The sequence below is a fragment of the Stenella coeruleoalba genome (assembly GCF_951394435.1).
Source record: "Stenella coeruleoalba genome assembly, chromosome: 3".
Taxonomy (NCBI): Eukaryota; Metazoa; Chordata; class Mammalia; order Artiodactyla; family Delphinidae; genus Stenella; species Stenella coeruleoalba.
The window spans coordinates 115,373,144-115,389,359 of NC_137148.1; the positions used below are offsets into that span (position 1 = coordinate 115,373,144).

The 16,216-nt window shown below is 40.2% G+C and overlaps 1 protein-coding gene across 1 annotated transcript in view; it reads left to right on the forward strand.

Annotated features, from left to right (window-relative positions):
• CTNNA1 (catenin alpha 1) overlaps nucleotides 1–16,216 on the forward strand; it is a 177,072-nt gene that overhangs the window by 51,165 nt on the left and 109,691 nt on the right. Inside the window, exons 4-5 of the mRNA XM_079917702.1 lie at nucleotides 9,177–9,343; nucleotides 10,102–10,221. Coding sequence (XP_079773828.1) covers nucleotides 9,177–9,343; nucleotides 10,102–10,221 — 287 coding nt within the window. The remainder of the gene's footprint in view (nucleotides 1–9,176; nucleotides 9,344–10,101; nucleotides 10,222–16,216) is intronic.

Sequence of the window (16,216 nt, forward strand, 5' to 3'; positions counted from 1 at the left end):
TTTCTTTCGTCAGTGTCTTATAGTTTTCTGCATACAGGTCTTTTGTTTCCCTAGGTAGGTTTATTCCTAGGTATTCTTTCTGTTGCAGTGGTAGATGGAAGTGTTTCCTTAATTTCTCTTTCAGATTTTTCATCATTAGTATATAGGAATGCAAGAGATTTCTGTGCATTAATTTTGTACCCTGCAGCTTTATCAAATTCATTGATTAGCTCTAGTAGTTTTCTGATGGCATCTTTAGGATTCTCTATGTATAGTATCATGTCATCTGCAAACAGTGACAGTTTTACTTCTTCTTTTCCAATTTGTATTCTTTTTATTTGTTTTTCTTCTCTGATTGCCATGGCTAGGACTTCCAAAACTATGTTGAATAATAGAGGTGAGAGTGGACATCCTTGTCTTGTTCCTGATCTTAGAGGAAATGCTTTCAGTTTTTCACCATTGAGAATGTTTGCTCTGGGTTTGTCGTATATGGCCTTTATTATGTTGAAGTACGTTCCCTCTTATGCCCACTTTGTGGAGAGTTTTTATCATAAATGGGTGTTGAATTTTCTCAGAAGTGTTTTCTGCAGCTCTTGAGAAGACCATATGGTTTTTTTTTTTTTTTTTTTTTTTTTGCAGTACGCGGGCCTCTCACTGTTGTGGCCTCTCCCATTGCGGAGCGCAGGCTCAGCGGCCATGGCTCACGGGCCCAGCCGCTCCGTGGCATGTGGGATCTTCCCGGACCTGGGCACGAACCCATGTCCCCTGCATCGGCAGGCGGACTCTCAACCACTGCGCCACCAGGGAAGCCCGATCATATGGTTTTTATTCTTCAGTTTGTTAATATGGTGTATCACATTAATTGATTTGCATATATTGAAGAATCCTTGCATCTCTGGGATAAATCCCACTTGATCATGGTGTATGATCCTTTTAATATATTGTTGGATTCTGTTTGCTAGTATTTGTTGAGGATTTTTGCATCTATATTCATCAGTGATATTGGTCTGTAATTATCTTTTTTTGTAGTATCTTTGTCTGGTTTTGGTATCAGGGTGATGGTGGCCTCATAGAATGAGTTTGGAAGTGTTCCTTCCTCTACAATTTTTTCTGAGGAGTTTGAGAAGGATGGGTGTTAGCTCTTCTCTAAATGTTTGATAGCATTTACCTGTGAAGCCATCTGGTCCTGGACTTTTGTTTGTTGGAAGATTTTTAATCACAGTTTCAATTTCAGTGCTTGTGATTGGTCTGTTCATATTTTCTATTTCTTCCTGGTTCAGTCTTGGAAGGTTATACCTTTCTAAGAATTTGTCCATTTCTTCCAGGTTGTCCATTTTATTGGCATAGAGTTGCTTGTGGTAGTCTCTTAGGATACTTTGTATTTCTGCGGTGTCTGTTGTAACTTCTCCTTTTTCATTTCTTATTTTCGTGATTTGAGTCCTCTCCCTATTTTTCTTGATGAGTCTGGCTAATGGTTTATCAATTTTGTTTATCTTCTCAAAGAACCAGCTTTTGGTTTTATTGATCTTTGCTGTTGTTTTCTTTGCTTCTATTTCATTTATTTCTGCTCTGATCTTTATGATTTCTTTCCTTCTGCTAACTTTGGGTTTTGTTTGTTCTTTTTCTAGTTCCTTTAGGTGTAAGGTTAGATTGTTTATTTGAGATATTTCTTGTTTGTTGAGGTAGGCTTGTATAGTTATAAACTTCCCTCTTAGAACTGCTTTTGCTGCATCCCATAGGTTTTGGATCATTGTGTTTTCATTATCATTTGTCTGTCAGTATTTCTTGATTTCCTCTTTGATTTCTTCAGTGATCTCTTGGCTGTTTAGTAACATATTGTTTAGCCTCCATGTGTTTGTGTTTTTTACGTTTTTTTCGCTGTAATTGATTTCTAATATGATAGCGTTGTGGTCAGAAAAGATGCTTCATGTGATTTCAGTTTTCTTAAATTTACCGAGGCTTGATTTGTGACCCAAGATGTGATCTATCCTGGAGAATGTTCTGTGTGCACTTGAGAAGAAAGTGTAATCTGCTGTTTTTGGATGGAATGTCCTATAAATATCAATTAAATTTGTCTGGTCTATTGTGTCATTTAAAGCTTGTGTTTCCTTATTAATTTTCTGTTTGATCTGTCCATTGGTGTAAGTGAGGTGTTAAGGTCCCCCACTATTATTGTGTTATTGTCAATTTCCTCTTTTATAGCTTTTAGCAGTTGCCTTATGTATTGAGGTGCACCTGTGTTGGGTGCATATATGTTTATAATTGTTATATGTTCTTCTTGGATTGATCCCTTGATCATTATGTAGTGTCCTTCCTTGTCTCTTGTACCATTCTTTATTTTAAAGTCTATTTTATCTGATATGAGTATTGCTACTCCAGCTTTCTTTTGATTTCCATTTGCATGGAATATCTTTTTCCATCCCCTCACTTTCAGTCTGTATGTGTCCCTAGGTCTGAAGTGGGTCTTTTGTAGACAGCATATATATAGGTCTTGTTTTTGTATCTATTCAGCAAGCCTTTGTCTTTTGGTGGAGCATTGAATCCATTCACGTTTAAGGTAATTATTGATATGTATGTTCCTATGACCATTTTCTTAATTGTTTTGGGTTTGTTTTTGTAGGTCCTTTTCTTCTCTTGTGTTTCCCACTTAGAGAAGTTCCTTTAGCATTTGTTGTAGAGCTGGTTTGGTGGTGCTGAATTCTCTTAACTTTTGCTTGTCTGTAAAAGCTTTTGATTTCTCCATGGAATGTGAATGAGATCATTGCCGGGTAGAATAATCTTGGTTGTAGGTTCTTCCCTTTCATCACTTTAAGTATATCATGCCACTCCCTCTGGCTTGGAGAGTTTCTGCTGAGAAATCAGCTGTTAACCTTATGGGAGTTTCCTTGTATGTTATATTTCCCTTGCTGCTTTCAATAATCTTTCTTTGTCTTTAATTTTTGTCCATTTGATTACTATGTGTCTCTGTGTGTTTCTCCTTGGGTTTATCCTGTATGGGACTCCCTGCGGTTCCTGGACTTGGGTGGCTATTTCCTTTCCCGTGTTAGGAAAGTTTTCGACTATAATCTCTTCAAATATTTTCTCAGGTCCTTTTTCTCTCTCTTCTCCTCCTGGGACCCCTATAATGCGAATGTTGTTGTGTTTAATGTTGTCCCAGAGGTTTCTTAGTCTGTCTTCATTTCTTTTCATTATTTCTTCTTTCTTCTGTTCCGCAGCAGTGAATTCCACCATTCTGTCTTCCAGGTCACTTATCCGTACTTCTGCCTCAGTTGTTCTGCTATTGATTCCTTCTAGTGTAGTTTTCATTTCAATTATTGTATTGTTCATCTCTGTTTGTTTGTTCTTTAATTCTTCTAGGTCTTTGTTAAACATTTCTTGCATCTTCTTGATCTTTGCCTCCATTCTTTTTCCAGGGTCCTGGATCATCATCACTGTCATTATTCTGAATTCTTTTTCTGGAAGGTTGCCTATCTCCACTTCATTTAGTTGTTTTTTTGGGGTTTTATCTTGTTCCTTCATCTGGTATGTAGCCCTCTTCCTTTTCATCTTGTCTGTCTTTCTGTGAATGTGGTTTTTGTTCCACAGGCTGCAGGATTGTAGTTCCTGCTTCTGCTTTCTGCCTTCTGGTGGATGAGGCTATCTAAGAGGCGTGCAAGTTTCCTGATGGGAGGGACTGGTGGTGGGTAGAGCTGGCTGTTGCTCTGGTGGGCAGAACTCAGTAAAACTTTAATCCACTTGACTGCTGATGGGTGGGCCTGGGTTCCCTCCCTGTTGGTTGTTTGGCCGGAGGCAACCCAACACTGGAGCCTACCTGGGCTCTTTGGTGTGGCTAATGGCAGACTCTGGGAGGGCTCACACCAAGGAGTACTCCCCAGAACTTCTGCTGCCAGTGTCCTTGTCCTCACGGTGAGATGGAGTCACCGCCCCCACCTCTGCAGGAGACCGTCCCACACTAGCACGTAGGTCTGGTTCAGACTCCCCTGGGGTCACTGCTCCTTCCCCTGGGTCCTTATATGCACACTACTTTGTGTGTGCCCTCCAAGAGTGGAGCCTCTGTTTTCCGCAGTCCTGTCGAAGTCCTGCAGTCAAATCCTGCTAGCCTTCAAAGTCTGATTCTCTAGGAATTTCTCCTCCCGTGGCTGGACCCCCTGGTTTGGAAGCCTGACATGGGGCTCAGAACCTTCACTCCAGTGGGTGGACTTCTGTGGTATAAGTGTTCTCCAGTGTGTGAGTCACCCACCCAGCAGTTATGGGATTTGATTTCATTGTGATTGCGCCCCTCCTACCGACTCATTGTGGCTTCTCCTTTGTCTTTGAATGTGGGGTATCTTGTTTGGTGAGTTCCAGTGTCTTCCTTTCAATGATTGTTCAGTTAGTTGTGATTCTGGTGTTCTCACAAGAGGGAGTGAGAGCACGTTCTTCTGTTCCTCCATCTTGAACCAATCTCCTTGCCTTCATTCTTGAATGATTATATTTAGTGATTTTGATATGCATTGTCCTTACAGCAAATGAGGTTGGGCATCTTTTCATGTGCTTATTAGCCATTTATGTATCTTCTTTGGAGAGGTGTGGTATAATTCCTTTGCCTATTTTAAATTGGATTATTTGTCTTTTTATTGTTGATTTTAAGACTTCTTTATATAATGTGGATAGTGGATCCTTATCAGATATATGGTTTTCAAAAATTTTCTCCCATTCTGTGGGTCTTTTCATTTTCTTGATAGTGTCCTTAGAAGCACAAAAATTTAAAATTTTGATGATGTCCAGTTTTTATCTTTTTTCTTTATATATGACACTTTAGTTGTCTTAGCTAAGAAACCATTGCCTAATCAGAGTTCTTGAAAACTTTATCAATGTTTTCTTCTGTTTTATAATTGTAGCTCTTACATTTGGTTTTGATCTATTTTGAAAGTATATGGCATGAGGTAGGGGTCCAACTTCATTGTTTTTCGTGTGGATATTCAGTTGTCCCAGTACTATTTGTTAAAAACACTGTTTTCCCCCTATTGAATGGTCTTGGCAGCCTTGTTGAAAATTAATTTACTGTATTTCTGGATTCTCAATTCTATTCCAGTGATTTATATGTATATATTTGATTTTGTTGACCACTTTCCTTTGCAAATGCTTATCTTCTTGTTTTAGACAGTTTGTTATCTTGGGTCTCTTTGTTTCTCTTGTCACAGAGTCTTCTTTCCCTTACTCCTAAAGCCACAGTCTCAAGGGCTGCAGCTTTTTTTTAAAAAATCTTCCCCAGTTCATGTGCATACATGTAGTATGCCCTGGCTCTCCTCTCCGTCTCAGAACAGCTGTACCTTGAATCCTTTAAGTAGTCTTCCACCATGCTTTCTTTTCCCTTACTTTTTTTTTTTTTTTTTTTTAGCCGTGCCACCCAGCTTGTGGGATCTTAGTTCCCCAACCAGGGATTGAACCCGGGCCCTTGACAGTGAAAGTGTGGAGTCCTTAACCACTGGACTGCCAGGGAATTCCCTCCCTCCCTCTTAATAATCAAAGGTTATCATATCATTTGACCCCTGCATTTATAATTTACTACTGTTCTTTCCTGGGCTCTTACTGTGGCTTTCTGACCCATATTACTGGCCAGGTTTATTATATATGCTTTTGTTAGGTTGACCTTGACTTCCCTTTTTGGCTCAGGGATTCTTGTTTGTACTCTGTTTGTCCATGGCCTTTCTACCCATCATCATATCCACCCCCCGATCATCTGATGCTTCTATACACATCCTTTACTTCCAAGTTAGACTAGAGAACTCAAACATGCCTTTTTATTGTATACCCAGCTTGTTAAGTGGTTCTAAGAACATAGGCATTAAGCATTACAAATCCTGTCTCTCTCATTTACTATTAGGTGAAATAGTAACTAACTTAATCAAGTTAAGTTAGTTACTGTTAAGTTAGTTAACTTGCCTAAGCTTTAGTTATCTCTTTTGTGAAGAAGGGCTAATACCACCTACTTTCTAGGTGGTTCATAGGATTAAATAAAATAAGTGTAGTGCCATGGAGTGGGCATTCAATAAATGTTAGATATTACTATGTTGTTGTTCCCTTTGCTTGAGGTGCCAGCTCCCTTAACTCTACTGTCCCAAGTTCTTCCTATCCTTTGGGGGTAGAGTCCATTTCAGAGGACCATGTCTTCAATAAAACTGTTGTTGGCATTTCACTTATACCCCAAACTGGTCGTTTAGTGCTTCCTTTTTTGACCCTATGCTACTCTGTGCCTTTCTTAAAGCTCGTATGTTAAAAATGCCACATAATTTCTGTATGATCACTTTCTTCTTCTCTGGTTTATAAACCATTTGAAAGCAGAGGTAAGTCTTGCTCAGCTTCTTATCAGTGGCACTGGATTTATTTGTGTAATATGCTCTCAATAAATAGGTGGAATTCTTTTTATTGTATAAGGCCAATATTTCTTATTTAATATCCCTTGCTTAAAATTAATATTAGGCAAATATCTTTTTCTGCAAGGCTTTAGGGACAACTTCTTACATGAGTAACTAACTTTTCCTGATATATTCCCATAGCACCTTGTCCACAGTGCTATTGTAATTTTTGACTGCATTGTAATATTCCCTAATTTGTAGGCCCTTTGAGTACAGGCGCCTTGTCTTAATCAGCTTTTAATTGTTTGCTTGTCTGTCTTACCCCCTCCATAGAGCTCCATGAGGACATGGACTGTTTCTTGAGCACTATATCGCTGCCCTTTAATGTATAGTGGGTGCTCAAATATTTGTTGAATAGATAAATGAATGGCTGAGCTCTGTCTTTTTAAGTACCATAAAATAACATTTTTGTTAAGTATCCACGTAATTGTCATATGTCTGTATCTTAGATCCAGGAAAACTTTTAACTATGAACTTCTTCATTGTGAGTTATTTCTGACCTGACAAATACGCAGAGCTTGTCTTTGCTCTTAATACTATATTGTGCTTCTTAGCCTAATTAATACATGAATCTGAGGGTGAATTTAACTTTTTCCCCCTAATCTCACATTCTGCAACTAAATTTGATAGCTAGGAGAAATTTGATAGGTCTCTTCAGAAGTAGCTAGGCTTCTAGGACTTCCCTGGTGGCACAGTGGTTAAGAATCCGCCTGCCAATGCAGGGGACACAGGTTCAATCCCTGATCCGGGAAGATCCCACATGCCATGGAGCAGCTAAGCCTGTGCACCACAACTACTGAGCCTGCACTCTAGAGCCCGCGAGCCACAACTACTGAAGCCTGTGTGCCTAGAGCCAGTGCTCCACAACAAGAGAAGCCAGCGCAGTGAGAAGCCCGCACACCGCAACGAAGAGTAGCCTCCCATTTGCCACAACTAAAGAAAGCCTGCACACAGCAACGAAGATCCAATGTAGCCCAAAATAAATAAATTAAAAAAAAAAGAAGTAGCTAGGCTTCTTGATAGTGCACTTTTTTTACATTGTGGAAGAGATGAGAGAGTGAATAGCCTTTAGGCTTTAATCTGAAGTGGACATGTTCAGCCAAGGGAGGGAGTAATTTTCCAGGAATCCAAAGATAGTCACCATAGAGGCACTGTCGGTATAACTTGTGGAACAGACACAACCCTGGCCCTACAGTTGCTTTCAGCTATAAGAAAAGAGAAACGATAGGCACCTTAAATGATTGTTATTAGAAACAGATAACAAAAAAGTATAAGTTATTTTACAAGTTTCTAGGAAATGTTATAAGTAACTTCTTAGCATTGTTGAAGCCGGGATTGTATAAGTTGGATATTCCTAATAACTATAGTAAAATGTATGTTTTTAGCCTAATTTTTAAAATTATGGATATAATACCTGTTACAGAAAATGTTTTCACAAGTACAGAATAATGTAAAGAGTCAGATTGTAACCTAATATAACTATTATTTGTCTTTTTAAAAAAAATTATTTTATTTTTTTTGGCTGCATCGGGTCTTAGTTGCCGCACGCGGGATCTTCGTTGAGGCATGCGGATCTTTCTTTGCGGCCCATGGGCTTCTCTCAAGTTGTGGTGTGTGGGTTTTCTCTCTCTGGTTGTGGCATGCGGGCTCCAGGGCACTTGGACTCTGTGGTTTGTGGCACTTGGGCTCTCTTGTTGAGGCGCTTGAGTTCAATAGTTGTGGCACACGGGCTCAGTTGCCCCACGGCATGTGGGATCTCAGTTCCCCGACCAGGGATCAAACCTGCGTCCCCTGCATTGGAAGGCGGATTCTTTACCCCTGGACCAACAGGGAAGTCCCTATTTGTCTTTTTTTTTTTTTTTTTTTTTTGGCCGTACGCGGGCCTCCCGCTGTCGCGGCCTCTCCCTGTGCGGAGCACAGGTTCCGGACGCGCAGGCCCAGCGGCCATGGCTCATGGGCCCAGCCGCTTCGCGGCACACGGGATCCTCCCGGACCGGGTCGCGAACCCGCATCCCCGCGTCCCCCGCATCGGCAGACGGACTCTCAACCACTGCGCCACCAGGGAAGCCCCCAGTTTGTCTTTTGACTCCAGTCTTTTCTGTATTTTTTAAACACAGATTACATACATTTATCATTTCATCTTTTATTTTTTCTGCTTAAGGTTTCATCATAAGCTTTAACATTTTTTCCCATATATGTGTTAATATTTGCATAATAGTCAATTGTAGGCTTTACCATAATTTACTTAACTAGATGCTTGGTTGAGCATTTGAGCTGTTGAAAGTGTTTTGCTATGAGGAAAATGAATGAGTCAGTGACTGAACATACCAGTGAGTTTCTGTTTGAGCTGTATGCATTAGGTAGTTGTGATGGTTAATGAAGTATGATGGTCCTACATAATGGTTGCTGTGTTTCTGTATCATTTTGTGGATGTGAGGGTAGATTGCATTAGATCCATTTTTTTCTCCCATTCAAATCTTGAATTTTTTTTTTTTTCCATTAGGATACATATAATGGTCCTTCTTGGAAAGGAGTATTATTAGATCAATGGAAAGAAGTATTTTTAAGGCTCTTGATACATTAGTGCTAAATCACTTTCTAGATATTGTGCTTTTACCAGGGATGTATGAAGGTGCTTTTTCTTAGGGACAGCTAGAAAACAAAACAACAAAAATAAAAATCCTTAAACTAAATTCTGCACATGAAATATACAAAGTTTGAATTATTTTTATTTTTTTAAAATGTAGACCAGTTATTTGGTTCATTCTGCTGAGTTTGTTTTTCTATTCTGTAAAACAGGTGATTTGATGAAGAGTGCTGCCGGAGAGTTTGCAGATGATCCCTGCTCTTCTGTGAAGCGTGGCAACATGGTTCGGGCAGCTCGAGCTTTGCTCTCTGCTGTTACCCGGCTGCTTATTTTGGCTGACATGGCAGATGTCTACAAATTACTTGTTCAGCTGAAAGTTGTAAGTATAGGCCTGTGTCTGTAATTTGTTCTATCACAGCGAGGCTGCTGCTGGCCATACTTAGTTCAACATTTCTTAGGGTTTGGTTTGGTTTTTTTTTTTTTTTTTTTGCGGTACGCAGGCCTCTCACTGTTGTGGCCTCTCCCGTTGCGGAGCACAGGCTCCGGACGCGCAGGCTCAGTGGCCATGGCTCACGGGCCCAGCCGCTCCGCGGCATGTGGGATCTTCCCGGACCGGGGCACGAACCCGTGTCCCCTGCATCGGCAGGCAGACTCTCAACCACTGCGCCACCAGGGAAGCCCTGGTTTGGTTTTGAACTTGGTTTACCTAAATGGACCAGGAATGTTTTTAATTTCCACTCACTCCTCTGTTCCAAGTGAACATCATACTGGCTCTGCTGTGAACCTGTGTTGTCTTTGTTCTAATAAAGAATTTGCAGAAAAGGTTTTGTTTCGACTCCTTCCCTTTTTGTGGTAGTGATTAAACATTTCCTTGTACCAGTAGAGTTCCAGAGTTGAGAAATCAAGATATGTTAAATTGTATCCTTTTAGATGGAAGTCACAATAATGCTGTCCTTCCCCACCTCCCATAAAACTCCCATGTAGTAGCTGCTCAAATGTTTGAGGGCCATGTAAATTGAAGAGGAAGTTTGGATTGCTACGTGAGTAGCTGTCGAAAGGAATAAAAAATTCTAGATCTTCTTTATGTACAGACTTGTATTGTTGAGAATTTTTCTTTTGGGGGTGTGTGTTTTATAGGTAGAAGATGGTATCTTGAAACTGAGGAATGCTGGCAATGAACAGGACTTGGGAATACAATATAAGGCCCTGAAACCTGAAGTGGATAAGCTGAACATTATGGCAGCCAAAAGACAACAGGTACAACCATGATTTGGGGATACATTTAAGTTGTTTATATTATTACCTAGTGGGAAAAATCGATTTTACCGAAGTTTTCAAAAGGTACCAATATCTCCCTCTGCTAATATAGTTCCATTAAAATATTTAGTTTATGATGTGTCCTTTCAGTATTGTTAATAAAGTTAGTATTGAGTTGTATTCATGTTTTGCTCCTATTTTGATTCCTGTGAAAATTTTACTTTAGGTAGCTTAGCAGTTTGTGATAGTGTCTGGAGAAATGATAGGCTTTTGTTCTCTGTGTTCAAGGATGAACTTGAGTTGGTGGTGGAGTTTAATTCAAACTTTTAAAAACCTTAAACTAGTCAAAACATTGGAATTACTTCTATACCAGAAAGTACCTCCCCCTCCATATTTTATAACTTTTAAAGTGTTTCTTACCATTCAAGTAGTTTTCATAGTGTTAGGAATTTGTGTTGTGTGGTATGTGGATCAGTGTTCTTATTTTTCCAGCCTTTGCTAGCCCTTTGGCATTTTGCTGTTGGGGTGCTTGAAGTCTTCCCTGTGCCCTTCCTGGATGCTGTGTGTTAGATGTGTGTTCCTTAGGGGGGATGCATGTGTCACCATCCAGCTCTTATAATTTCCATAGTCCTGGTCAAGCTTGTGCTATTCTTATTTTTAAAGAGCGCTGAGTAGATGAATTCTTTTTCTTTTTAATTAATTAATTAATTTTTGGCTGCGTTGGGTCTTCATTGCTGCGTGCGGGCTTTCTCTAGTTGCGGCGAGCAGGGGCTACTCTTCGTTGTGGTGCTCGGGCTTCTTTTGTTGCGGAGCACGGGCTCTAGGCGCATGGGCTTCAGTAGTTGTGCCACGCAGGCTCAGTAGTTGTGGCTCACGGGCTTAGTTGCTCTGCGGCATGTGGGATCTTCCTGGACCAGGGCTCGAACCCGTGTCCCCTGCATTGGCAGGCGGATTCTTAACCACTGCGCCACCAGGGAAGTCCCGAATTCTTATTATTGTTAGCCAATACCTGTATTGGTTAAAATATTTTATGCTGCAGTTTACAGAAAACCCAGCTCCAAAACTGCTTGAACATTGAGGGGTTTATATTCTCACTAATTAGAAGCCCCAAGTTAGGTTAAGTGACTTCAGGGTTGTTAAATTTAAAGGCTTTGCAGTATCATCAAGCATTCAGTTTCTTGACATTTTCCAGCATTTACCATCTTCAGTGTGCCTGGCACTGGATGGCTGTAGAAGCTCTAGGTATGACATTTGCACGCATCAATATGTCCAGTGAGAAAAAAAGACTGTTTCTTCCATATGTCTCTCGTTATAAGCAAATGATCTAGAAGCCTCTAACAGATTCGCCCTAAATATGGATTGTATAACATACCCATTCCTTACTAATCATTGGTAAGAGGAAAGCAGTTAACTCTATCTGACTCAGAGTAATGAAGATCTGCCTTCTTGTCTGTGACAGTGGTAGCCTTCCTGAGAATAGAACTCTGACAGGCATGAGGAACATGGGGTCAATACTGTAAATGTCCAATATATGACAGCCTCAGCTTTGGAGACTTCAGCTTTCATTTGGTTACATTTACATTAGTATAAAATTCTACCCCACAGGGTTGAGAGAATTAAATTAAAGAATGTGTTTAATATAGTGCCAGACACTCAGTAGGCCCTCAGCAGTGGGCAGTTGGTGAATAGTAGTTATTGCTCATATTTTAAGCTGTAAGGTGTGATCAGACTGAATCTGTACATATGACACCCTGGTTTTACATTTCCAGTACTTAATATTACACTTGATAATATAGCTAGATTTGTTGTATTGCCTGAGTAATTTAGTTAGTATAGGCTCAGTGTGCTTTTATCATTTGTCCTTGTGTTGGCTTATGTTTCCATCACATAAATCACAAGTAGGTTTTTCTTTTTGAATTCTACAGGTTCTTATTACGTATCCATTTTATACATATTGGTGTATATATGTCAATCCCAATCTCCCAATTCATCACACCCCCCCCCCACCCCGCCCCGCCACTTCCCCCCTTTGGTGTCCATACATTTGTTCTCTACATCTGTGTCTCTATTTCTGCCCTGCAAACTGGTTCATCTGTACCATTTTTCTAGGTTCCACATATATGTGTTAATATATATTTGTTTTTCTCTTTCTGACTTACTTCACTCTGTATGACAGTCTCTAGATCCATCTACGTCTCTACAAATGACCCAATTTCGTTCCTTTTTATGGCTGAGTAATATTCCATTGTATATGTGTACCACATCTTCTTTATTCATTCGTCTGTCGATGGGCATCTAGGTTGTTTCCATGACCTGGCTCTTGTAAATAGTGCTGCAATGAACTTTGGGGTGCATGTGTCTTTTTGAATTATGGTTTTCTCTGGGTATATGCCCAGTAGTGGGATTGCTGGGTCATATGGTAATTCCATTTTTAGTTTTTTAAGGAGCGTCCATAATGTTCTCCATAGTGGCTGTATCAATTTACATTCCCACCAATAGTGCAAGAGAGTTTTTTTCTTTTTGCTGGGGCTGACTGATCCGAAGAAGAACTTGTTGTATGATAGTATGGTAATTTTATAAATATGGCAAGCTGGCCAAATTATGTTCACAATTTATTTTACTTAACATTCTTGATATAAGTTCTCTTTTGAATATGTGAAATGAATGTTAGTTATATTTAAAAAATAAAGTTTGGTGAATAGTCTTACTGTCTTAAAACCTAGTCTGATTTTGACTTATGAAGACTTACTATTTTTTATTTTTGCGGTATGCGGGCCTCTCACTGTTGTGGCCTCTCCCGTTGCGGAGCACAGGCTCCGGACGCGCAGGCTCAGCAGCCATGGCTCACGGGCCCAGCCACATGGCGGCATGTGGGATCTTCCCGGACCGGGGCACGAACCCGTGTCCCCTGCATCGGCAGGCGGACTCTCAACCACTGCGCCACCAGAGAAGCCCCAAGACTTAATATTATTTGAGGAAAGTGAGAACATTTAGACTGACACTACTGCATATCTTTGCAAAATGGTGGAATAAGTAAATTGATGATGTTCTTGAGATAAACACAATAATAGTCCAGAATTTTGTATGCTACTGGAGAAACTTACTGGAAAGTAATGCTGCCTGAGTTTTAATTCTGTGTGCCATGAATCCATGAAGAGTTCCTTCATAATCCCTGGTGTATTTAAAAAAAAAAAAAAGTAGTGAATTTCAAACATTTCCCAAATAAGATGTCATAAAAATCTTGAAATTATTAGTTAACATGCCAGATGATCTTCTGTTAGCACCTCCATGTCTGTTTTCTGACCTTGGTCACCCTGCTCTCTGCCCCAGGGACCTGACCTGTCTGGACTGCATCCAGGGGCTTCTTTGCTCTCTGGCTTCTGATTGGGTTGGCCACTGGGAGCGCTATTAGGAGATCAGAGGACAGTGAGGATAGGGTTTTATCCCTCCCTGCTGGTTGCCCTGGGTTGCTAAAAGTCATAGCCTCTCTTGGGTGGTATTCTCCCCACACCTCACTTCCTGGGTTCTGGTAACTGCTGCCTCGTTTTGTCTCTTTGGGCCTAAGTGCCCTAATAGCCTGTGGTTTTCCTGAACTTTGCCCATACCTTTTGTAGCATAGTCCCTAAACCATCTTTGAATTGCCCAGCTTGATTTTACCATCTGTTTTCTGTGGGTATCTTTTTTTTTTTTAAATTAATTAATTAATTAATTTGTTTGCCTGCGTTGGGTCTTAGTTGCGGCACTTGGGCTCTCTAGTTGTGGTGCATAGACTTAGTTGCCCCGCGACATGTGGGATCTTCGTTCCCAGACCAGGGATTGAACGCGCGTCCCCTGCATTGGAAGGTGGATTCTTAACCATTGGGACCACCAGGGAAGTCCCTCTGCTGGTATCTTGAGTGATACGTTTTAAAGTTTGTCTTGGGTTTGTAGTATGTCATGGTCATTTATAGTTTTCCTTGGACCTAATTCTTTAACCTTTAGCCTTAGCCTCCTACAGTAGAATTTGTTGAATAGGCTGGCTGTGGGTGCCTGTGTGCCTTCTGATCGTAAAGTGACTTTTTATAGGGCCTGGGCCTTGGTGTATATTTCTATAAACTAGTGCTGTTTTTGGGAATTAAACTCAACTCATTTTATCCTAAAGTACCAGCCTGGTGGAAATTTCATGCTCCCTTTTAGATACTGCCCATTGGCCTCCTTCAGTTACTGGTCACAATTTTGCACATGTGTTTTCTGGCAGAATTCCTCTACTGCTGTATGCTTAGTACTCTGGACTGTTTTCACCTTTGACCTTTCCTTCTCTTCCCGGGTTTGGTGTATAATAATTTACCTCCTCATCAAGCCTTTTATATTTGCAGGCAGCCCTAGTCTAGAAAAAGGGCTCTTCCTCAAGAGCAGTATTTGGATGTGATGTGTGTACTTGGATGCTTTAGCCTCCCTTGTACCATTTAAGCAACAGCCACCCAGTGAGGAAATGTTGAACCTTATGAGATATACAGGCACTCTGGGATTTACCTATTTGTCTCTAAGGTTTTTCTGGAACATGGCGTGGGGGTGAGGATGTTGCTGAAAATAATAATGAATAACTTTAAAAAGGTGTTTACTATGTGCTAAACACTGTTACAGTTCCTTGATAAACACGAATTTGTTTAATTTTTACAAAAACAGTATAAGGTAGATCCTATAATTGATCAGATATTAGTTTTTATACGTGAAGGAACTGTATGTAGCATAGAGAGGTTAAGTAATTTGGCATGGACATTCATCTAGTAAGTGGTGGAGCCAGGTTTTGAACCTAGGCTTGTCTGGCTCCAGAGGACAGGGATTTTGTTTAAACTGCTACTATAATCCCTAATGCCTAGAACATTGCCTGGATACAATAGTGTTCAATAAATATTTGTTTAACTAAAGAGAGAATAACCCATTTTGCTGTACTGCAGATCCATCCTGGAATGGGATTCTGTGTGTGACCATAATCTGTTACTTTCTTGGGCTAGAATATTATTTGCTGACTAGAAGTTTTGAATTTCTATTAGGCTGCAGGCTCTTATTTGACTGTAAGGGTGAAATAGATGGCAGAGGTAAGGATCTGCCAGAATCCACCCTGGTTCCTGTGAAGAGGACTACCTCTGCCTTACATTTTCAATTCTGCCTCCCCAATATGCTAAAGATGGAATACTTTGATGTTTACAATCTACCCACCCAGGTACATGAGTTTGTTGAAATAGGTTTGGTAAAAATGTTGTGCTTCTTACCTAGTCTGTGAACTCTTTCATGATTATTTTTCTGAAAGCCTGAACAGACAAATTGGTAATGGATAGTACTGCCACTGTTTCATGTGTAAATCACCTGTACTGGATGGGTTTGACCATGGACCATTTCTTTAAGTATAGTCATTTGAATCCAAGAGAAGACATCTGATCAAAAGTATCTGTGGGGACTTCCCTAGCTGTCCAGTGGTTAAGACTCTGTGGGGGGGTCACGGAGTTCGATCCCTGGTTGGGGAACTAAGATTCTGTATGCTGCGCGGTGTGGCCAAAAAAAAAGTATCTATGGCTACAGTTTTATATTGTTAAGAGGGACATGAGAGGAAACTTTCACTTGAATTTCCAGGTCTTGGTTAGAAAGTGTTATGGATTGCTTAGAATTTAGCTTCTGTTTCTTGGTCACTGCATGTGATAGTTGGTCCGAATTATGTTGAAAGGGGTCATTTCCACTTTATGTTTTCTGTTTGTTCCTGAGTCTGTTTGAAATATAACTGGATTGGTCAGATTGGTGAATCATGAAGGCTGAAGTAGACCAAGGAACTCTATAATTTTCTAAGTAATCTATTACACTGCTTAATAGCTCACTTTTTTTCACTAATCTGGGTTACTTATCAGGACTATATATCTTGAAAAGAATTCTTATGATTGATCATTATTATAGTAAGTCGTGCTGCCTTGTGATAATGTCTATTTTCCTATCTTAACAAAACCTAGTTTCTTTGTCCTATGGC